This window comes from Dysidea avara, chromosome 12, assembly GCF_963678975.1.
Source record: "Dysidea avara chromosome 12, odDysAvar1.4, whole genome shotgun sequence".
In the NCBI taxonomy this organism is placed as follows: domain Eukaryota; kingdom Metazoa; phylum Porifera; class Demospongiae; order Dictyoceratida; family Dysideidae; genus Dysidea; species Dysidea avara.
The window spans coordinates 17,156,039-17,181,123 of record NC_089283.1 but is presented as its reverse complement, the minus strand read 5'-3'; the positions used below and the strand labels follow the sequence as shown (position 1 = coordinate 17,181,123).

Sequence of the window (25,085 nt, the reverse complement as noted above, 5' to 3'; positions counted from 1 at the left end):
TACATGATACAATATGCTGTTAAAGATGTACAAAATTTTTCCTAATATTCATTTTGGTGAATACAGTCATTTAAAAGTAATATTGATGTATATAAGGGATTTTATGTAAGATATTATTGTGAAGCTACAATGGTGAAATCAGTGATGATAACTGAAGCTGTAATTACTCTTTTACACTAAAACTTGTGATAGTACACTGTAAATGAACAGTTAGTCAAGTAGATTCTTGTTCCAGCTGTTGAAATAACCTGTTACACTCCATCAAGCAGTCGACAGGTCCCATGGCCATGGTTCTTAACTGAATTCTTGGTAGCACGAAGGTGTCATAACAGATCTTGTTGACGTAAATCTGCCTCACCTTGGTTCCTAAAATTTATACATAAACAACAGTACTAAAAAAAAGATTTTAAATTTATTGCAAGTTCGCATAGAGATACAGAATCTGGTTATTAAGCACACATATGTATTAAGCGTATAGTTATTTTATACTTGTTTTCCTGTATGGTTGAAAAGTGCATGTGGATGAACATAAAGCTCCAACACAAGAGTTATACAAGAGAAGAAATGCTAGAGGTTTGTCAGCTGTGCAATGTGCAAGGCTCAAAATTATATGTGGTACACGGCCAATAATCAATGTTAATGTCAATGTGGATTTACTATGCTAAATATCGAGTAAAACAGTCTTCTATAGCCATTGCCTTCAGTTCTAGTTTTAAAGTTTCCTTGCTAAGCTATGAAGGAACAAATGCATGCGCTTTTGTATCCATTAATTGGGATCTAGATAAACCCCACTATAAGGAAAGCTTTAACAGTGATGCTTTTATAATCTTCTTACCTGGTGTGAACGCTTCAGCATTGGTTAAAAATGGTGTAGCAAACAGTGACATTCCTTGACACAGAATCTCTACCAGCCAGTTTAGCCAAAAAAACATTAGCAGATGCTTCACACTCAGACGAAGTGCTATGATGAGGCTATACAAAGAAACAATACATTGCAAACACGTATTATAAGCTACTGTGCATACCATACACATGTTCCATACCTGAGGGAACAAGCCAGCACTCTTTTTAAGCTTTTGGTAAGTTAGTTCTCCAAACTGTTGTGTCTTTTCTTCCCAATTTTCCACTCGGCTGCACTACAACCAAATGCAGTTGGGACAAGACTATCACAACAATAAAGTATTGCTTCTCCACTTCCATCAGAGATTATTAGCCTGTAAAAATCACTACAAATTTCTTATGTCTTTACAACAATTAACTTACTTGCATTCAACAGAAAACTTTGGCTGCTGTGAGGAACAGAATGGTGCACACTTTTCACCGACAACCAGCTTGTCACAAGTAGCACATTTGTATTGTATCCTCACCCATAGTATTGTAACAATGACACACCTCAACTTAACACAACCATGAGTCAGGGTTCCATCTAGTAGTTTACTAGATAACATGCCCAGCAAAGTAGTTGGCATCATCATTACTTTCAATGAAACTTTATCACTGGAAACATACAGAGAATTAAGAGTCTTTACTAACAGCAGGTAACTTAGGGAAAATGCACTGGATTTTGGATGAATCGACAGCCAGTACTTCAACTTTAGATAAGGCAGATGAGCTACAAGTAAGTCTACCATAGTTGTAGGAAGTGAGTAAACCACAGGACAGCTCCTGGTATCAGCCCGACTGGCTCTGGTGTTAAAGTCAAATTACAATACACTAAAATAGTGTCTGGTATACGTCTTCCTTCAACCTCCATGACTAACTTCACTCTGCTGTAGGTAGGATTGATGTTGAGTGACTTCAAGTGATCTGTTGTAACTGGACCACATCCTAGCTCTCTCATATACACTAGTTTACCTTCCTTTATTTCAGGAAAGTTGGAATATTGTTCTGGAAGAGTGAGGTCTTGTTTGAAACAAAATTTTCTTTTTATTAAAATCCCTGTAAAATTAACAACCTTAATATTAATGCTTCGTTTTCAAGAGTTAGTTTGTAACTTGACACAATATCAGTTACTTCTAAAACATCACCGTTCACAGCAGGAGTCCCTTCTAAATATGTGACATTAGTTTTGTCACTAGCTACTTCATTTTGCATACCCACAGCTTGATACATGCATCCAAAATGAAGAAGTGGTAAAAACACAGATGACGTCTTGTAAAGTGAAAATACTTTTTGTTTGCTGATAAAATTCAGGCCTTTCCTGACTCTATGGTATAGCCAAGATTGACAGACATTTCTTCACATCTCAGCATCAGTGGTTGCTTGTACAAGTTTGAAATATAAAATGATTTTTGGGTACTACTACTTTCAAGTAGTGACTTCTGAGAAATGTCGGTAAAAAGACATCTTCTTCACTACACAATACATATGTCCCAGCATTGTAAAGTTCCGGCAGTTTTCTCAACTATAATAATAAACCATTTTTTAAGTACAATAGAATGGCCATACAACTTGGCAATGTTTGGAATTGATGGCTGTTGCTCAGTGATGTAGTGTTCATCATACAATGAACATATTAGCAATTGTATTTCTCCACTAGTATCCTTTAGTACTAGCCAACCAGTGGATGATCCTTGTACTAATCCGGTTAGTATATCTGTAAAAGACCCACAAGTGCAAGTACAAGTTTGAGTACATGAACCACTGAACAAGAATTACTGAAACCAAATGGACAATACAAATCTTAAGAGTTCCATGCCAAAATTATAGATGACAGGGTACTTTACATAAGCAGTATGAATGTTCTATTAGAGTAACTGACCAGCACAATGTATTTAGGTAATGGATAGCCTTAACATAACCTAAAATAGTGTTCAAAAATGGACCAGTATACTGTTACGATTTTCCTTACTATTGGTGGATGAAATTGCGATGGGTTCGCAACTCCATAAGACCACGATGTCTGAGTATCCTGAGTAGTACGTAGCTTCTCCCTGTACAAAGGTAGAACACCTCCACTTCTAAACTGCATGACACCTTGATCCAATATCTCTTGTAGCTTTTCAGACAGTTCCTTCATGCTTGCACTGCTTGAAGGTTCTTAGTTTACTAATTTGTTAAGCTGCTTTACTGTAGTTGTACCCAGATATACTGATAGTAAAATTTCAGTAACTTTAAGTATATGGAACATAATTGTTTTACTAAGTTTTAAACTCTCAGTAAAACATCAGTGAATGCGGGTTTACTGAAAAACTACTAAAACAACAAACAATTAACTGTTCCATATACTGGGGATATACCACTCTAGTAAACTAAGAAACTTCAAGCAGTGTTGGCAGTTGCCATGCCCCACTATAAGGTGTTTGTTCAACAACAGTTGCTGAAGGGCAGTAGTGAGGGGTAGAGAGAAACTCTTCGTAAATGTCCCTTTTATCACTGACTAATCCACTGAACTTGTATAAAGCTGCAAAAACTTTCCTGATGTGTCCATTTCTAACACTACAAATATGCAACACTCATCAATCAGTATACTGTGGTATTATTAATAATAAACAGTGATGGGCCAATATTTGCATACTATAGCTGAAAAACTATACTATTTATATTGATATTATTGACTCAGTATTTAGTACTAATGATAAACAAAATGGCTGCTTTTCTAGCCTCCAAATCACATTATATAATTCCAATAAGTATTAGTGTAGAATTGGTGTTCTTTTTTAACCATTTGGCCATGAAGTTAATAAAACAAGTAGAAGGAAAAATAGGAATTTTAAACTGGATTAGGGACCAATAACTAAAAAGCAGAGAAACAAGGGAACAGCTAAAAAGTTGTGAAACAAGGGAGGTTGCCTATACCTGCAGATATACGTACTAGTAGACATATAATCCCTAATTCAGTCTATAAGCATTACTGAATTAGGGATTGCATGTCCACTAGTATATCTGCAGGTATAGGCAACCTCCCTTGTTTCACAATTACCAGATGTATAATAAAGGAAGAAATATTGATCTTCAGAAGTGTAACTACTCTGCTAGCATTGGAGTGTGGGGTGTGTGGCTCTTATAGATTGAAGAGTGGTCACATGCATTCCTGTGTTATATGCAATTCTAAGTGTGTGAATAGGTAGCTCTACTTCTTAGCACTTCTCCATTGTATGTTTTATTATAACATTGACTACTTTGATTGTCTGCAAGATCTACTCATCAGTTGTAAAGGAGTGAACCATTTAATTTATACTTGTAATTATGTCAAAGTTACAGAATGTTATGTTTAATAGCAATTTAGAATTAATGCTTGATAACGTAGCATAAAATTTCCTGACTGCAATATCAGCTCATGGTGGGCTGGTACGTGGTATTGTATTTATATTCAGTGACTTATGAAGGTGTTACAGCTCTTGTAGACAATTCTCGTATGCTAACAACACTTAATGTTTTCCCTTGTGGTAGGATTATTGAAGAAAAGCAAGGAAAACTGGTCAAAATTAGCAAATTTCCCCATAGACAGTTGTTTAAATCTGGCAGCTTCAAAATATCAGATACTATATCCAAAACACTGATTACTTAGATATATCTACCACAGAACTGTTATCATTATGGACACATACGTGATATAGCTATAATCATGTATTTCTTTTACTTCATAAACTCTCACACTTTATTACCTATAATTATTGTCATATAGAAAAGCAGGGTTCAGGTTCCAATGGCAATGGCATTATTTTATGCGCAGGAAGTACTGGTTGGTAATTTCTCTACAGCATTCTGGTAAAGATACTACAATATAATAATTAGTATTCTATAAGGCCATGTCTTATCAACACTGCATCATTTACCTCTGATAATGAGAAAAGGACAACCTTCATAAAATTTCATTAAAATCAGCCGGTCCGAAGAGTCCATTATATAGATTCCACATTATACTTATAGGTGATTCTATAGGGGGGACCATGGACCCCCTACTGAAAATTAGTAATCTTGTGGAAAAGTGCAGTATAGGTTATTTTCATGTTTTTAAAGGTTATTTTCAAGCCTTCAAATTGCAAAAATGCTGCAGCCTCTAGGGGTTGCACCTCCAGAATTCTACTTTGTATTGCAGTCATACAACAATGGACATGCTGTGTCCTACTAGAATCAACATTGGTTATAACACTATCAACAAACAATTATTAGTAGATATAAACAAACATAATTTGCAAATCATGCCATCTAGATGAAGTGCTAGCTAGTAGCCGGTATGCCATAGTAATAAATTGATTATCATCACCAAGAATGGAAACAATATACGCATTAACAATACGATAAATTCAAGCCACAGGAAATTAAAATGTTACAACTAGTACTGTACTCTCATAATATTTTCAGAGCACTATGCCTTGTAAAGTAAAAGTAATGTGAAATATAGTTTTAACAAGCTACATTAAAAATTACATCATTGAGAAAATATCTGGACTCTGTGGTTAAGACTGTCACTAACATAAATGCTGCTATTTGGACTGATAGCTACTCCACGAGGATGATCAAAGTGACTACTGTCAACACCTTTAGGTCCAAAACAATGTACACAGTTACCATCACTGTCAAATATCACAATACGATGATGACCAGTGTCAGCTACTATGGTGTAGTTATGATCAGTAGTAAGACTACATGGCTGTCTCAACTGACCTTGTGTACCAAATCTGTTAATGTAATGACCATCCAGTGTGAATGTGTATATGCAGTGATCACCATGGTCAGCAACAATTAATTGATTGTTCATGTTAACAGTTACATCATAGGGTGAATTAAGGTGTTGAATAACTCGGAAGTGAAACTGGCCATCAATTTGAAATGCTGTAAAACAATAGTTACCTTTGTCAGCAACACACACTCTCATTATGTACAGTAACACTAACTGGATAATAAAGCTGACCATTATTACCTGGTGGTAGCTAGTCTGGAACCAAATGTTAGCAGATAGTCACCTTTGATGTTAAACTTTTGCACTCTGTGGTAATTATAGTCAACCACAAATATGTGATTGTTTTGATCAAATGCAATTCCATCAGAAGAACTAAACTGACAATCTTGTTTATCTGGACTGCCAAACTTCGTAGTTTATTCTCACAATCAAAAACGTACACACAACATTTGGTTTGATCAGTCACTGCCCACATGCCATGTCCACCAACTGCTATACCCCAGGGTTGACCCATGCTACCATCATTGTTTACTATTTTTCTGGACTTATAAATGTATACATCTATACCATGACATTGTAAGGCCCGCTGTCCATTCACATATATAGACAACATCACTTCTCAAACTTCCTGAGCTGCAAACAAAGCCAACTTCCATCATTGTTGTCTCTAACTATTGTCTTTGTCACTTCTCCACTACTGGTCTTCAACTGCACTAACACTTCACCACCCCCTATGGTATAATGATCACCATTACTGTCCTTGGTGATGACTGTAAGTTGTGTAACTTTACCTACACTGGTATACTTTGGAAGATTACCTATTGTATAAGAAAGTAACCCAGTCAATACACATCCATATTGTGGAATGATTACTTTGCTATGAATATTATTCTATTGGAGGTAAAGGTTGCATTGGTTTTGAGTTCATTTTTTGTCGGATGCTTATTTATTAATTGTTTCATCCAATGAAATACTTGCTTCTTTGCTGACGATGCTTCTTGGTCAGAGCTCTCCTCCACAGCATCTTTCAGATCCTTCATACTCAACACTTCTGCTTGCATGCTCAACTTCTTCAAGCTGTGCCATCATCATCTTCACTCTCTGTGACACCAAGTTGTAGGCTTGTTGTTTCACCTGCTCTTTCTGGTCCAGCAGCTTCTGGACTAATTCATCACACTGTTGATCAATCTTTATCACCACTGTATCACCTTGTTTCTTTATTTCCTCTTGAATCTTCTCAATGGTATCATATAAGTTTCAGCAAAACCTGCCATCATCTCTTCTACTGGACCAATCACCTTCTTCAACTCATCTCGGTGTATACCAACCATCAGCTTCAAAGTGTCGTGTTCATGTCCAGCATGATCCTTCACTGTACAGTAAAGATAAACTAACTCCTCACATGTCTCACAGTAAAACACCAGCTCAATGTCATGCTTTTACATATTGATGGTATATCATGCCTTATATAACTTACTTAAATGAAGCTATTATATTATCATGATTCAGGTTTGCATTGTATTCAGTTGACTGTGTACAGAAAACTTCATACAGAGTATATAGACATAGCACAACAAGATTTCTTAATAGCACGTGAGTTAGGAAAACAGGAATGATGGAAAATAACCATAAGTACTGCATAGTTGCATGGCTTCACTACAACTTCACTGCTGGTAAAGATATCGATGCTACAATAGAACAGTAACATTACGCTATAAAGTCATACTTTATCAACACACCTTTATCTCAAAGAAAGGCCAAGACAGCCTTAAAATTTCATAAGAATCAGCTGGTCCCAAAATGTCCATTATAGATTCTACTGTAAATACACTAAACATAATTAGTGAATGAACATGTACTTGAGCCAATTGCAAATCATGATCATATCACCTATATTACATTTTCTAGTTGCCAGTTTACTTTGTTATGCATGCAGATGTGTAGTGGAATTACACAGCTGCATCATCAAGAATGGGAGCGGTACACACTAATTATTCTGTGATATAAATAAGTGAGAACAATCAACTTGAATTCAGAATTTAAACAATTGACTGATTATAGCAAGTGTCGCCGAGTGACTGGCAATCGGTGAAGTATATATAGTCGTCAATTAATAGGTGTATTATGTTACTTTATATATTTCACAAGTACAAGAATGTATATAGCTCTACAAAAATTATTGTGCAAAAATATTAAACTTAATATGCGCACACTGAATTTTTACTCAGTGCTTGCCTGTACACACACACACACATACTAACTTGACAATACTGAAAGTAAGAAACACAAAGTTTATCACTTCTATTTATACTATACACTGTAATATTAAAATTGGGGACTTGATGTAAACACAAAATAGATTTGAACCCTTCTGTTCCAGCTATCACTAACATAGATTCTACCATCAAACCTTACTGCTATACCACGAGGACGATTAAGTTGGCCACTGGCAATTCCTTCAGATCCAAAACAATGCATGTAGTTACCGTCACTGTCAAAAACTGTGATGCGATGATGAGCAGTATCAGTTACTAGAATGTAGTTGTTTCTATCAACAGTGAGACTGCATGGTTCCCTCAGCTGACCATTTCCTTCTGTACCGAACTTGTTAATGAAATGACCTTCCAATGTAAAAGTGTATATGCAGTAATTGCCATAATCAGCAACAAGTAGTTGGCCGGTTTTGCTAACTACTACATCATATGGCTTATTAAGTGGTTTAGTAATGGTGAAACAAAACTGGCCATTAAACATTTCGAACACTGAGATACGTTTGTTATTTGCTTCAGATACATACACTCTGAGACTGTCATTGTGTACAGTGACACCAACTGGACCAGAAAGTTGGCCATCTCTTGAACCTTTGGAACCGATTGTCATTAAATAGTTGCCACTGATGTCAAACTTCTGTATTCTGTGGTTATTGTGGTCAGCCACATACAAATGGTTGCCATCATCAAAATCAATTTTATAAGGTCTATTGAATTGGCTGTTACGGGTACCTCCAACACCAAATTTTCTCATCAGTTTATCCTGCTGATTAAAAACATACACACAATGGTTGGTAGTGTCAGTTACTGCCCATATACCATTGTTGCCAAAAGCAATGCCCCAAGGTTCACCCATGTTGTCATCGTTGCCAATGTCATCCACAACCTTGCTGATTTCATCACTTACAGGATAGCCCCGTACAGAAATAAGAAAAGGACTTCCTTCAATATGCTTTCCATTGACATTTACAAGCAATTTCATTTCTGCAACTCTTGGAGCTACAAATAAAGCTGCATGGCTTCCATCATTGTTATCCCTTACTTGAACAACTGTCACATCTCCATTACTAGACTCAAGCTGTATTGACATTTTACCACTTCGTACAGAACAACAATGGCCATTACTATCCTTGGTGATAATTTTGACCTCTGTAAGTTTGTCCGCTACGGCATATTTTGGAAGTTGAACTTCAAATGTGAGTGGAGCATTTAACACAACTCCAAATTGTGGAAATGGTTTGTTACTGGGGGCATACTCTACTGCAGGTGGCTGTAGTGGCTTGATGTTTACTTTCTGATATATAGTGAATAACTGGTGCATTTGATCAACTACTTGCTTTTTTGCTGACAACAGTTCTTGATCAGAGCTATTTTCCACGGCATCCTTAAGGTCTTTCATATTTGACACTTCTGCTTGAACATGTTCAACTTCTTCAAGTTGTGCCATCATCACCTTAGTGCCATGTGACGCTGCATCATAAGCTCGTTCCTTCATTTGCTCTTTTTGTTCCAACAGCTTTTTGACCAATTCATCATAATGGGCATCAATTTTTTTGGCTGTGATGTCACCTTGTTTCTTTATTTCCATTTGAATTTTTTCAATATTATCATGAGCTTTACTGAGGCTTTTCATCATCTCGTCTACTGGAGCAGTCACCTTCTTCAACTCATCTCGGTGTTTACTAGCCATCAGTTTCACACTGTCGTGCTCATGTCCAGCATGATCCTTTACTGTACAATACATACACACCAACTCAGCACACGTCTCGCAGTAAAATGACAGTTCTATCTCATGCTTCTTACACATTGGTGCTTTTGGTTTAGGTTGTACAGGAACATCTTTCTTTGATCTCAGTTCAGTTAAAAGAACTATGCAATGTCCACGAGATCTCTTGTCACGTTTGTGGGCTTCGTTACAGACATGACACAGAAACATACTACAGTCAGGACAAAATGTCACCACAGGATCATCTTCATCGCATAATTCACATTGTACTTCATCCTCTCCCTCAACTTTATGTTTCAGTACCAGTTCATCCACCAGACGACTGATTAAGAAGTTATTCTGTAAATCCTTTACTCCTCCTGTGGGAATGGTTGCTTCCTGCCTGCACTCAGGACAAGTGATCTTAGATTGCACTTGCATCTTCTCCAGACACCCTTCACAGTAAGAATGGTAGCAGGGCAAGTACTTAGGGTTCTTGAATACTTGGAAACATACAGGACAACTCAGGTTATCTGTAGCCCTCTTTACCTCCTTAGCAGTCATGATGAACAGTGAGATTAACTAAATAAGTAGAACAATTAATTTATTACACACAGTATATATTTGTCATCAATATTAATCTAAACCAAAACAGCCAAGCTGTAAAAAAAGAGTACGGCCCCCAAAAAGGCCAGGATGAAAAAAGATGTGAAATCCAAGGTGACGGCCAAGAAATGGCTGTGATGGTAGGTTAATGGCAAAAATTTTAATTACGACAACTCAGATGAATTTGTGTTGCCTCCTCCACTAGGATTCGGCACCAAATTCACCTGAATTGTCGTAATTAAAATTTTGCCATTAACCTACCATCACAGCCATTTCTTGGCCGTCACCTTGGATTTCACATCTTTTTTTCATCACAGCCATTTCTTGGCCGCCACCTTGGATTTCACATCTTTTTTCATCCTGGCCTTTTTGGGGGTCGCACTCTTTTTTTACAGCTTGGCTGTTTTGGTTTAGATATCACTTCTTTTTGTATCGCAAGCCACAAAGCCATTTATTAACTGGCTTTGGTGCTTCCTTCTAACTTGATTTTTTTTCTTTTCTGCAGGAATTGTGGAACACAGAAAGAAATGTTGTGTACAGTTTTTTGTCTGATTAAAATATTTGTATATTTAACAATAAAAGATAATCATACTGTAGGTAATAAGGTGACTTCTTATACATAACTGAACTGTAGCTGAAACTGCCATTGTTTGTAGCTGAACTCCTTTCAGAGTGACTTGTTTCTAGCTGAACTCTCTACATTGTGATTTGTTTCCGACACATATTTCCACAAGGTGATTGGTTTGTAGCTGATCCCTATAAGGTAACTTGTATCTAGCTGATATCTCTACAGGGTGACTTGTTTGTAGTTGATCTCTCTACAGGGTGATTTGTTTGTAGCTGAACTCTCTACATGATGGTTTCTTTGTAGCTGAACTCTCTACAAGGTAACTTCTTCTAGCTGATCTCTCTACAGGGTGACTTGTTTGTAGCTAAACTTTCAACTTGATGGTTTTTTTGTAGCGGAACTCTCTACAAGGTAACTTCTTCTAGCTGATCTTTGTGACTTGTTTGTAGCTGAACTCTCTACAAGGTAACTTCTTCTAGCTGATCTCTCTACAGGGTGACTTGTTTGTAGTCGAACTTTCTACATGATGATTTCTTTGTAGCTGAACTCTCTACAAGGTAACTTCTTCTAGCTGATGTTTCTACAGAGTGATTTATTTGTAGCTGAATTCTCTACAGGGTGGTTTGTTTGCAGCTGAACTCTCTACATGGTGGTTTCTTTGTAGCTGAGCTCTCTACAAGGTGACTTCTTATAGCTGAACTATCTACACAGTGATCTTTTCATAGCTGAACTCTCTACAGGGTGATTTGTTTGTAGCTGAACTCTCTACAAGATGATTTGTTTCTAGCTGATCTCTCTATAGGGTAACTTGTTTGTAGCTGAACTCTCTACAAGGTGATTTTTTTGCAGCTGAACTCTGTGGTTTTTAGTAGCTGAATTCTCTACAAGGTGACTTCTTCTAGCTGATCTCTCTACAGGGCAATTTGTTTGTAGTTGAATTCTCAACAGGGTGATTTGTTTGCAGCTGAACTCTCTACATGATGGTTTCTTTGTAGCCAAACTCTATGCAGGGTGATGTGGTTGTAGCTGAACTCTCTACAGGGTGATTTGTTTGTAGCTGAACTCTCTACAGGATGGTTTCTTTGTAGCTAAACTCTCTGCAAGGAGATTTCTTCTAGCTGATCTCTCTACAATGTAACTTCTTGTAGCTGATCTATCTACTGGGTGACTTGTGTCTAGTTGTACACTCTACAAGGTGATTTGTTTGTAGCCGATTACTCTACAGGGTGATTTTTGTAGCCAAACTCTCTGCAGGATGATTTGTTTGTAGCTGAACTCTCTACAGGATGGTTTCTTTGTAGCTGATGTTGCTACAGGTGATTTGTTTCTAGCTGATCTCTCTACAGGATGGTTTCTTTGCAGCTGAACTCTCTACAGGGTGTTTTTTTTTCTAGCTGAACTCTCTCTAGGGTGATCACTTCAAAGCTGACCCCTCTACAAGGTGGCTTCTTCTATCTGATCTCTCTACAGTGTGATTTGTTTGTAGCTGAACTCTCTACAAGGCGACGTTTTCTAGCTGAGCTCTCTCTTGTTTCTAGCTGATCTCTCTACAGAGTAACTTGTTAGTAAAGCTGAAGTCTTTACATGGTGGATTTTGGTTGTTAAACTCTCTGCATGAAGACTTGTTTGTAGCAGAACTTCTACAGAGTGAATTGTTTGTAGCTGAACACTCTACAAGGTGCATGACTTGTTTATAGCTGAACTCCCTTCAGTGTGACTTGTAATGTTCTGAATCGCTGCAGCAATATATTTGTAGCTGAACTCTCTATAGGGTGACTTGCTTCTTGCTGAACTGTATTGACTGTTTGCAGCTGAACTCCCTACAGAATAACTTGTAATGTAATAGAACTCTATAATGGAGTAAGTCATAAACTAGCTGAATGCTCTATTAGGGTGACTGTTCTATTAGAGTATCTCGATCTCGCATTTGCTACATGGAACTGGAGACGCAATTGTTACCATAATTTTTTGCATGTTGCAGTACTTGCATTAAAAATGTGGTAGCGTAAACACAGGTACTTCTACAGGACAGGTTCAAAGATTCTCATTAGCTGAATGTTATTTGGGTTTGCTGTGCTCAACAGATGTGTATAGTAGGTCTAGCTGGATGCACTTGTACTGCACAGGGTTGTTTTACTTGGCAATGATATGAAAAATTTATGTTTGGGCTGCCCTACCAACCAAGAGAAGCCAGTTCTTCCTCATAGCATGGTGATGAACTGGATGTTCCCTAGTCCATACTGCAAATTTGAAATTATTGTCACATCAATAATCTTTAAAATTTGGCTGCCTTGCTGTCTGAGAAGAGAGATGCCAGTTAGCTCTTCCTCACATGCAATTCAATGTTTACTCAGTCCATTTTTACTATCTGGCTGGTGGCTATGAAATTGTCACAACAATTAAAATATGAAATTTTATGTTTGGGCTGCCATGCCTTATAAGAAGAGAGAAGCTATCCCTTCCTCACAGCATATTAATGCAATTGGATGTTCACTCATGCCCTACTGCAAGTTTGAAATTAATCTGGGTAGTGGTGATGAAATTATCCCATCCCAGAAGCCAGCTCTTCCTCACAGCATGCATGGTGATAAAATTGTAATTGGGTGTTCTGTGCTGCAAGTTTGAAATTAATCCGAGATGTCTGCTATCTGGCTAGTTGCGATGAAATTGTCATGTTGATTAAATTGCAATTTTTCATTGTTCTGGGCTGCCGTGCCATCTATTAAGAGAGAAACCAGCACACTCGCAGTATGGTGATGCAACTGGATGTCTACTTAGTCCCTACTGCAAGTTTGAAATTAATCTGAGACATTTTAATATCTGGCTGGTGGAAATGAAATTGTTGCATCAATCAAAATACAAATTTTCTGCTGTGCCATCTGGGAAGAAAATAGCCAGCTCTTCCTCACAGCATGGTAACGAAAGTTAATGATCACTTCAATCTGTACTGCAAGTTTGAAGATAATCCGAGGTTACTTGCTATCTGGCTGGTGGTAATGAAATTACCACATCAAGAAAAATACAATTTTTTTGTTTGGACTGCTTGTGTCATCTAAGAGGAGAAAAGCCAGCCAGCTCCTTACAGCATATAATTATGGTGATAAATTGGATGTTCACTTAGTCTGTATTGCAAGTTTAAAATTAATCTGAGATCTGGCTGGTGGTGATGAAATTCACACCAGTAATAGCTCGATTTGTGGGTATAGCTATTTCATCGCCACCAGCCAGATAGAAAATTAATTTCAAACTTGCAGTAGCTACAGACTGAGTCAACATTGTTGTGGTTGTATCACGTGCATGCGTAAATAATAAGCTAATAACGAGTGTTTGAGGTGAAAATGCAGTGGAACATTGATCCTTCACCCTGCGTCCAATCGTGCCCGTAACAACATCCAATTGCATCACCATGCTGTGAGGAATAGCTGGCTTCTCTCTTATCAGATAGCAGCACAGCGGCCCAAACTTAGAATTTGTGATATGTATATTTCATCATTACCAGCCAGATAGCTAGCATACAATGTCAAGATTATAATTTCAAACTTGCGATACGGACTGGCTGAACATTAAACCTGAAGGGTAGCCAATGCCCACACAAAAACCCAACATCATGGTATATGAGAGTCCCAATATTTAAGTATTTCAAAAATATTTCAGTATTTGTAAATACAATATATAGCTAATACTTGTGCAGGAAACACCTAAGAAAGGGGATCAGAGGAACTTTAGAAGAGACACAGGTGTACTTTGCACTATCGATTTGAATCATTGACATAGAGCAGCCATAATTGAACTCAAGAATGGACAAAAATGAGAATACGTGGTTCTGGATTTGGGATATCTAAATATTCAATGGATTTATAATTAGATTTCTGAGATAGTGTACAAGAGTGCCAAGGGGTTGACTACCCCGACAAAACCAATGGCAACTAAATTTGGATACAAGCAACATACATTTATGTAGCTACTAGCATTGGTACCTGCCCTACGTGCAGGACCATCTCCACATTAGCCATTTTAATGCCAGACCAAGCATTAAACACCAGCACTGCTCATGTAGCTATGTAGAGTACATGGTGATGTCACATTTTTAAAGAGCATGAGGTTTCCTATGCCATCCTGCTGCAAAAACACTAAAGTTTATCAGGAATGTAGCTCAATTGTTCAGTGCGTCTTCCCTACCAGTGACTTCAGCGTGCTGTAAAGAACAAACAAAACTTTCGCTGCTTTACATGTAGGACAACTAATGCGACAATAATTAATAATTATATTGGGAACCAAGCATAAATATTAGTATACTATATTTGCTGTGTAGCATGCATGTCGATAGTGCTTTAAAGTACATGATCCTTATGCAGTACATCATATTATAGTGAAATAATGAGCATGCAAGGCTAATTAATTAAACTGTATGCGAGCTAAGGCAATCGTATATATACAGTATACCTACATTACAGGTGGTATACACATGGTACAGTTTCAGTTTCTACATGATGTTTACTTTACCAACTGTCACAAAGAGAAATGAACTTTGGGCATAATTTAAAGCCATCTGATGTTGCAGTGACGCATATACCTCTTGCCATACAAAAAGCCAAAGTGTAATTGACCGCTAAGGTAATGTATGGTCCTATATAGAGTGAAAACATGTAAGCAGGATTATAGTGAAACAGTTGTGCCAGGTCAGATGCAGTTCCTCAGTGTAAACTACGGTATCTGCATGGTTCTGGTATTATCATTTATCAGATGCACAGTAGAATCTGTCCAGCTGCCTATTTACTACAGCAGTAATTAGGTAAATCTGTTTTGCATGTCAGTGCACACCTATGTGCTTAAAAGAAAGATGTAGCTAGATATTCTGGATATTAAGCTTTTACCTACTCTAATAGCTACAACACACTGGAGCAACACACAGATGGACAAATGCGTATGTTGGCAATTCGCCTGCCCTATCCCTATAAGAGTCCCTATGATGTGAGGCAGTTAAGTTCCAGTGTTGAAAATCTGAGCATAAGAGTTTGTAGATGAAGACTTGCAACTTTAGCAAAATTAAACACCCATCATCTGGCAACTCAAGTGTTGTTGTAGCAAGTCAATGCATGCTTTTGTTCGCTCTTTATAGGGCGATGAAGGCACTGGTGTAGGGAAGGATCACTGAAAAGTTGAGCTACATTCCTGTCAAAACCACAGATAAACAACTATGGTGATTTGTGCACCTCCCTTAACCCCAAGTTATTATAACCAACCTGGGTTCAATCCCCGCCTGGGTCATAACTTTTTTTCACTTTTGGGACCTTTTTGATGCACCTTTTTGTTCTATCTGTTCCAACATGCTTTGTATGCCAAGATACGATGAGCTACAAGTTGTGTTTTAAAAAGGTTGCACAAAAAGGTAGTGAGTAGAAAGAAAAAATATGCTAACACATGGATTCGAACCCACGACCTCTTACATGCTAGTCAAGCATTCTACTACTTGAACAGTATGTGCTGCGGTTTCAAAGGAAAGTTGCTCAAATTTTCTGGCCTTCTACGCGCTGTAGACTAGAGAATGAACGGAAGCATGCATGAACTTGTAGTAACAAACTTGAAGTAGGCAGATGATGAGTGCTTCGTGTTGGGCACATGATGTATTGATATGGGAAGTCCCAGGTGAGTAATCGGCATGATGGATGGACAGACAGACAGACAGACGGATGGCTTTTATATAACATATATATGTATACCAAATTATGAGTGATTCGACCAAACAGTAGTAGCTAATGGTTATTATTTCTCTGCCAAACTAAGAACACGGATATGATCGCAACTCGATTCAGTTTTATAGTGGTTCGAGCACCAGTGTAAGACAAACACTCTCAGTGCAGTGTGCACTGTTAAAAATAGGGTGTAATCCAATCACCTTTGGGGGAGTTCTAACTGCTTTGTAAATTAAACTCCTTTGAAGGGAGTTGTAGTACTCCCCAGGGGTGCTCTAGGAGCAACTAAAAGGAGTTACAAGGGCATTGCAACACTCCCTAAGGGTGTTCTAGGAATAGCTATAAAGGTGTCACGGTACACTTTAAAGATGTTCTAGTGCTCTCCATGGTGGCATTTTGTTGAAAAGAAATGTAGGCTTGCTATAGCATTCCAGTAACCTTCATGTTGATTTCAATTTATACTCAATGACTACCAACAACAAAGCACATTAACAGTACGCAATAATATATTTGCAACACCTTATACTTACCACATAGTTGTTTCCAAGTCACTCTTATAGAAGTTAGCAAACTGTACTTATAACCTAATTTTCAATAGAAGCATCCAATTGTGGGTTTCAATATACCTAGGTGTAGGCAAACACCCTTACAGTGGCTTAGCTATTATTGGGGAGTAAAATGACATTTGTGGTGTTCAACAACACCCCAAGTGCTACAATACTCCCCTAGGGTGTTGTAAATACCATGGGTGTACATGAACACCTTTACGATGGGTGTACCTGTAACACCTCGTTTTAACAGTGTGGTGAGGCAAACTGATTTTGATACGTTTAACATCATAATGATGTTAAGGGGGAGGGAGTTCAGCCCATGGCATTATTAATTGTTATTAAAGTAGTTATAGTGTAAACAGCTAGAAAGTGACATGATTGAGCAGTTATACTGTTTGTACACTATGTTTTCAGGTAAAGAATACAATGGTTTGTGCCAATGCATTGTTTTCATAGTGTAACGCTAAGGAGTGGGAGGGGGGATCTGAAGTTAGTGTCATTATGACATTAAGCGTACCAAAATCAGTTTGGAGATTCCCCCTAAGCTATCAAAGAAAGGGTACACAAAAGGCTTAGGCCACTCCAAAATAAATTCTCTGTTTCCCGTCCACCGCCCGCATCTGGTTACTGTCAGCTCTAAATTATTCCATTATTCCGTATTTTTCCATTATTTTCCGGTTATCCTTGCATACTGACAGACTTATCTTGAAACAGTGTCAACTCACGTGTCAGCAGTTTGGCACAGATTTCACGTTTGTGCTATTTTGCGGAAAGAACAAGCTTAAGCATGCTTTTATGCAACTTTTTATGGTTTTGCCAATTGCCATGCAGGCAAATAATGGTTTGAAAAGCTGCCAATACTATAATGAAATAATGGAAATGGACTGCCCGGCCCGCATGCAAATATGGACGGAACAGAGAATTTCAAGTATTTGGAGTGGCCTTATAGCCTGTACAAGGTGGTCCCCAAAACACAACCCTCCAGTGCCCAACTGGTATACTTGATAATACTAATAATAACATAGCTACAGTACAAAAAAACAACACAAAAACATTGACTGGCTACAAGCAAACAAAACCCGTCAAAACAAACGAACAAACTTGTTTGATAAAAGTCGATTTTTTTTTAAAAATTGGGAACCCTCAATTATTATTAAACATCACTGCAGCCATTCTAGGCCGCCACCTTTCATTTCACACTGGTGATTCGCAGGCCTGCCAACTCTCACGGGTTTACCGTGAGTCTCACGGTTTCACTACCCTGCTCAAGGGCAGCAGATCGAATCTCACGGTTTTTGAGGCATGCTAACTCTCACGGTTTCATTAACCTTCGTTGGATAGAATCTCACGGTTTGTAGCGCGAATGTCACGGATTTCAAGTTTTAAAAGTCGAGACTTTTTTTTTTTTGGTCTCAGCATAGCATCTACCAGTTTTTTTTTACTACACACTGCAATACTACAATAAAGGTACAGAAATCTCAAGATTTTTTTACTTTCCAGGTTGGCAGGCCTGGATTCGTGGATAGCCAATTGCTCACAAATTTCTTTCCTGCATCTATGCATAGCTAGCTATAGCTTATATGGAATATTCAATACCTTTCAATTCGATGCGGTGACCTTCTGTAAAGTATCACGAATCCTCTCAAGGACAAGCACTCAATATACAGTAATCACTTTAATGGACTTGCAACACTCCGGGAGTCGTCAAAACAGAGCCTACCGCAAATTCCAGCGACACGAAAGGTCATGCTAATTTTATTTCTCACCATGCATATTTGGAAAAAATGAGGATACAACCGTGTTACGTGATTAAAGCACCAACACCCATCAGGACCATATAGCTACTGGTAGCTATAGCTTTGTGCATGCAAATAGTATAAAACCAAGGCCAGCAGAAGCAAAAATGAAATTTAAACTATAGAAATAGCTGACGGCTCTATTGTTTAGTTTCAAAATAGGTTACCAATTTTGAAACGAGTTGGCTAAAACTACCCATTTAAAATTGGTTGATTTTTTTTTTAAATGAGTCAAAGCTTGATATTAAAATTAATAGATAAATCAGGTCAGTCAGTTTCAAAATGAGTCAACCCGTTTGTTGGTGCCATATTATCTAACCACATTGATTTAAACAACTTGGCCTCAGGCATTGTTGACAAACTGTAGCTTCTATATGCACTATAGGGTGTAGCTAATCACTGGACTGGACTACTGGACTGGAACACTGGACTGGACTACTGGACTAACATATTTTGGCTTTTACACATTCTGAGGTTGGTTTTATTGAGTCCTGCTAGTGAAGGGCCTTCAAAAAACTTGCCGTCTGCTTCTAAATTGATGAGCGTGAGGAGTGGTGTAAGCAAAAACTGACCTCTAATGATTTCACTACTTGCTATGCTCTACAGCACTTATAATACACTTTTTAGTGTATTGTATTTTGATGTAATACATGTATATGACGATAGCTAACTGAAAATCATTTTACTATATTTGTGGTACCTATCTGTATCCTTGAATTAAATACTGTAGCTCAGATCCCTGGGACACAACCTTTCCTTCCTAGGACAATCTATTGTAGCTAAATTCATTCCTACATGCATACAAACTCATTACACAACTGTAGGATTTTTCTACTATCATGATTAGTTCTTACATGTGCTGGTTGGCGTACTATATTATGTGACCAAATTTATTAGCATTTTACAAGCTTGCTAATATCTCCAAGACTTTATCATTGGTTAACCATAACTAGCACATTCCCTGTAGCATACTGATAAGGAGTGTAGGTATATGTACTGTAGAAGAACATAACAAGTAGTGAAATCACTAGAGGTAAGTTTTTGCTTACTCCACTCCTCACACTCATCACTTTAATAGCAGACTGCAAGTTCTCTGAAGGCCCTTAGCTAACAAGACTCAATAAAACCAACCTCAGAATGTGTAAAAACTAAAAATATGTCAGTCCAGTAGTCCAATCCAGTGTTCCAGTCCACTGAGTAGTCCAGTCCAGTGATTAGTTACACCCATGTGCTATAGGTATTTGGGCAATTATTTATTGTGAACGATGTGTACAGCAAGAAATTGTGCTTGTGTGTGAAAAAAAAATTAGTTTATTCTCCTCTGGTACATACTTGATACCTCAATTATTCTGAGAAGTATGCTTACTATGCTGTGAAGCATATGTTCAGTTCACTCATGATGTACCTGTGGTCTTGTCCGCCTCAAGACAACTATGGCAGAACTGCACTCTTCTTATAGTGTGTAGTGTTATTGTAGCCAAGGCAACAACAGTTGTCAATAGATCCACCATTCTCTCCATCAACTAACACTGTTCTTAGAGTCTAAGGACTAGCTACTAAGTGTTATAATAATAGTCATTGTAGACTAGCCAGCACTACCGCAGGTCAACTCTAGTGTTAACTTCTGGAACTGATTCACACTGGTAATATTTACTGAGAGTTGTAGTGGTATATAGCTAATGAAATGCATATCACTGATTAATTTTGTGGTGTGTAACGTATACTGGTAGATTGTACCAAGATCACTAACCATATCCTTGACTTATATATACATACTGATCAGGAATAGCACATCTCATATCTATATAGCATCGATTAAGTTTCTTAGTCCTATTCTCAAAGCATGCTGAGAAGTTCCTTAGACTGAAATGGAGCTGTTTTAACTACAGGTGAGTACTATAACACTGCTCTGATAAGTTCTAGACACCTGTCTCGATGTTACATAAGGTGAAAGTAGATTGAGCCATTAGAGGTGAAGTGGTATTCATGGAAGACTGTAATTTTATTTATGTGCGACTGTAATTTTATTCATGGATATAATTTATTCGCTTAAATACCAGGAAGCACTTATATAAAACATGCCAGTAGTTTCCCACACATGTACGTGATTAATCTACATGGCACATATTAGTTATACCATGGGCACTTGTGCTTTGCCTGGTATATACTCATTTGCCCTTAGGCCTGTGACCCTCAGGCAAGTCAGGTGTGGCCCGAGGGCAAGTGCATGTATATCAGGTGTGGCCCGAGGGCAAGTGCGTATATACCAGGCAATGCATGTGCCTGTGGTATAACTATATACTACATACATGTATATAGCAGTTTGCTATCATTGGTTGTTTGACAGACTATGCACACTAAGTTACAAATGCAATTTTACCTACCGTCTTTGTGGAAGAGGCTATCACCCATCCTATGACTTCCACTATTCATCCAAAATCATTCTCTAGATATTATACTGAATTAGTCATCTTGTATATATTGCCAGTAATCAAGGATTGTTTGAATAGGTGTGTAAGCCTTGGTGTTAACTGATATGCAAGTTATTTAAGTATTCAAGCTGGAATGTTGTCTAGCTCTCCCGATTTGTGAGGATCTATCTGAGATAAAAGAGCAAAGACACCAAGTTCTGTGACAGTTATCTAGGCTGCTACTGTCAAAGAAGCACAAATACAATGCACAAAAATCTAGATGAGGTAGTCATGGGTGTCTCTATTTACTATTGAACAGTAGCTGATGCTCTCAATGTTCATAAAAATAGCTTTGCATTCAATATAGTTGGCCATTTGATGTGCATGAGTTTCATGACAAAGGTGACTTTTGGGGCTTATAGTAGCCATCTGCATATATTTGGAGAGTATAAGAGTTGCTCTTACATATCAAGCACAAAAAGACTTGGTCAGCTTCAAACATTACGAGTAGTGCCACTTGACTGGTAATTTTTTGTCCGATATATAATTAAGAACATTCAGACAGGTCACTTTTGCAAATCAAAACTTGAAGAATGCATGACCCAGTGGTGACTTGATTCCCAGCAACATGCAGTCTAGGCATGCACCAAAGGAGCCACATTGGTGGCTTACGCTATTAAATATAAACAAAATGGCAAATTTCATGACCAGTTTTGTCACAAATACACATACTTCACTTGATACTTTATTTTTTGCAAAAATCCTAATAAAATGCATACCTAAAAACTACCTCGAAAGCATCTTTTAACTCATAATAACCCTCTGGTGGTTCACTGCAATGGGTGAACCCTATTATGAACTCACTATTGTGGTTTATGATGATTTCTATATCAAAACAGCCAAGCCAGAAAAAAGGTGCGGGCCCCCAAAAGAGCTGGGTGAAAAAGATGCAACATCCAAGGTGGCAGCCAAAAATGGCTGTGGTAGGTTAATGGCAAAAAAAAAATTAATACCAACAATTCAGGTGAATTTGGTGCTGAAAAATGAAATTGTACCAATTCAGGTGAATGTCAGTGTTGCCTTCTCCCAGTGAAACTTCAAGAAGGCAACACAAATTCACCTGCATTGTCATTAAATTTTTTCCATTTCTTGGCCGCCACCTCGGATTTCACATCTTGTTTACCCTGGCTTTTGGTAGCCGCATTTTTCACAGCTCAGCTGTTTTGGTATATAGACAGGAATGGAACTATAATCAATGGAAAATGGTCATCATATGATTGATACTGGTTGGATTTTGCCTCAGAATGTCACTGCACTGCTGGAGATCCTAAAAGGTAAAGATACTCTAATGGAACAGTCACATTGTACTATTGATGATGAAGAGTTTATTTGATGATCAGCTGAAAAATGGGTCAGTTGAATCTGAGCAACATTTTAAACTATGGCCTATATATATATGCCTGAAAAAAGGCTTTCATCAGCAAAATACATTGCAGTACATAAGACATTTTCCCCAGCATAATATAATCATCCAAGCAACAACTTTTCAAGTAGATATGACCTAATACAGCAATCAAAAATTTGAGGGAATTCATGCATGCATGTAATTATGAGTTCAGAATTCAAACTTTTTGTTGGCTTGTATCATAAGAAGTGACTCATATCAAGTGAGAAGGCATGCAATGTTCCGGCTTGTCTTGGCAGCATGCATACTGTACAGCTATGTAAGGGTCATTTAATTTCCACATGCACATTAGAGATTGAACTTTGGAGCAACATGTGTGTGTGTGTGTGTGCGTGTGTACATGCGAACATTTATGTAAATGTTGCAGTAATTATTAAGCTGTATACTAGAACTTCCTTTAATTAATAAAATAATGGAACAAAATAATATCACAAAATAATGGAATTTAAAAATTTAATCAGAAAATATTGGGACTCTCCAGCTATCACAAACATAAAAGTTGCCATTAGTACTGACTGCTATTCCACGAGGATGATTAAACCGACCACGTGTACCTTTTTAAAATGATATACACACTAGCTATAGCTATGCATGCATCACTATTGAATATTCAATGCAATGATACTCCAAGTGAGAGCTACACCAGTGTATAGTTATTATTCAGTGTAAAAGTACAATGTCATGGATGAGGGGAACAACTTTGATTGTGGTAACATGACATGCTAGTTATGTACAGTAATAATAACTTTTGTACACATACCTTGTGATTTTCAGTAAGCCAAAAATGTGTCACTGAAACTATGTATATACTGTGTTACGTATATACTATGCATGGATTCTAACTGTACTGACACTTCGATAACAATCACCATTGCTGCATTAATTGGAGCAGAATGTATGTGATTATGAGCTGTTATGTAACTTCATGTGGCTAAATTATATATTATGCAATAGTATATGCTTATTTTTAAATCATGCCATATGTGCGTCCTCCTTGAACAAATTAAAATTAATAACCAGATATACATAATAATGTTCCAAGCCAGAAAAATATATACAATAAATATTACAACAATTGAAAATCTTATACACTATCAAGTAATACAGCTATTCTGCACCATGTGCAATATGTTTTGTAATATTAATGACAAAGTTATTCTACTACACATCAACAGTTAATAATACCCCATGCGGAAAATATCTGTACTCTACTATTGTGACTATCAGAAACATAATGTCGCCATTAGGATTAACAGCTGGACACCACTAGCATTTCCCTCAGATCCAAAATGATGTACATAGTTACCACTGCTGTCAAATATTACAATACGATGAGGACCAGTGTCAGCTACGAAAGTATAGTTATTGCAATCAGTTGTGAGACTGTATGGTTCCCTCAACTGACCAACTCCCTCTGTACCAAACTTGTTAATGTACTCACCATCCAGTGTGAAAGTGTATATCAGTGATCCTTGTAGTCAACAACAAGTAGTTGGTTGTTGCATTGACTGCTACATCAAAGGGTTGATTTAGCTGTTCAGTAATAGTGAAGTAATTAAAAATGCCCATCAGTTTGGAACACTGAAACGCGCTTCTTACCTTGTTCAGTAATGTACACTCTATATCATTGTGAATAGTGACACCTGTCGGATAATAAAGTTTAGGGTTAAAACCAAATTTAAACAAACAGTTGCTTTTGACATCAAGCTTCTGTACTCCCTGGTTGTAATAGTCGGTTAAACAAATTATTAGTATGATCAAATGCAATTCCTGCAGGACTACTGAACTCACCACTTTGCATACTGTAGCAACAAAATTTCTTGATCAGTTGATTCTCATCATTTATATGTATATGCAATGTTTAATATTATCAGACACTGCCCAAATACAATCTTGCCAAGTGCAAAACCCCAGGGTTGGCTCATGCTACCATTGTTGTTTACTACCTTACTGGATTTACCCACAGCAGTGTAACATTGTACCACAGCATTATAAGGATATTCTTTCCATCCACGCACACTAACAACTTCACGTCCCCAACTTTTTGAGCTACAAAAGAAGCAGTGTAACTTCCATCATGGTTGTGCATTTGTCACTTTTATTTTTATTTATTTATTAATGCTTTACAGCACAAGTGCTGAAGGTCTCCACTACTGGACTCCAGCTGTACAAACACTACACTACCTCCTATGGGATAACGATCACCATTGCTGTCCTTGGTGATGATGGTGAGCTGTGTAATTATACCAACAATAATGTGCCTTGGAAGATTTTCTATTTTGAAAGTAAGTGGACCTTGTATGGCAGCCATGATGAACAGTGAAAACAACTAAATAAAACAAAACAAAACAAACACAAGCAAAGATGGTAAGTGCATGCAAACAAAATTGGATA

At 37.5% G+C, this 25,085-nt stretch overlaps 1 protein-coding gene across 1 annotated transcript; it reads right to left on the bottom strand.

Moving 5' to 3' along the window:
- Positions 1–7,786: 7,786 nt before the first annotated feature.
- Positions 7,787–18,726, bottom strand: LOC136241355 (E3 ubiquitin-protein ligase TRIM71-like). Its single transcript, XM_066032546.1, has 2 exons — positions 18,616–18,726; positions 7,787–10,183 (listed from the first exon to the last, which is right to left on the bottom strand). Exon 2 carries the CDS (start codon positions 10,163–10,165, stop codon positions 7,952–7,954), a length of 2,214 nt encoding a protein of 737 aa, XP_065888618.1. The 5' UTR covers positions 10,166–10,183; positions 18,616–18,726; the 3' UTR covers positions 7,787–7,951.
- Positions 18,727–25,085: the final 6,359 nt, after the last annotated feature.

Coding starts and splice junctions, on each gene's coding strand:
- LOC136241355 (XM_066032546.1), bottom strand. CDS start 10,165: ATGACTGCTAAGGAGGTAAAGAGGGCTACAGATAACCTGAGTTGTCCT.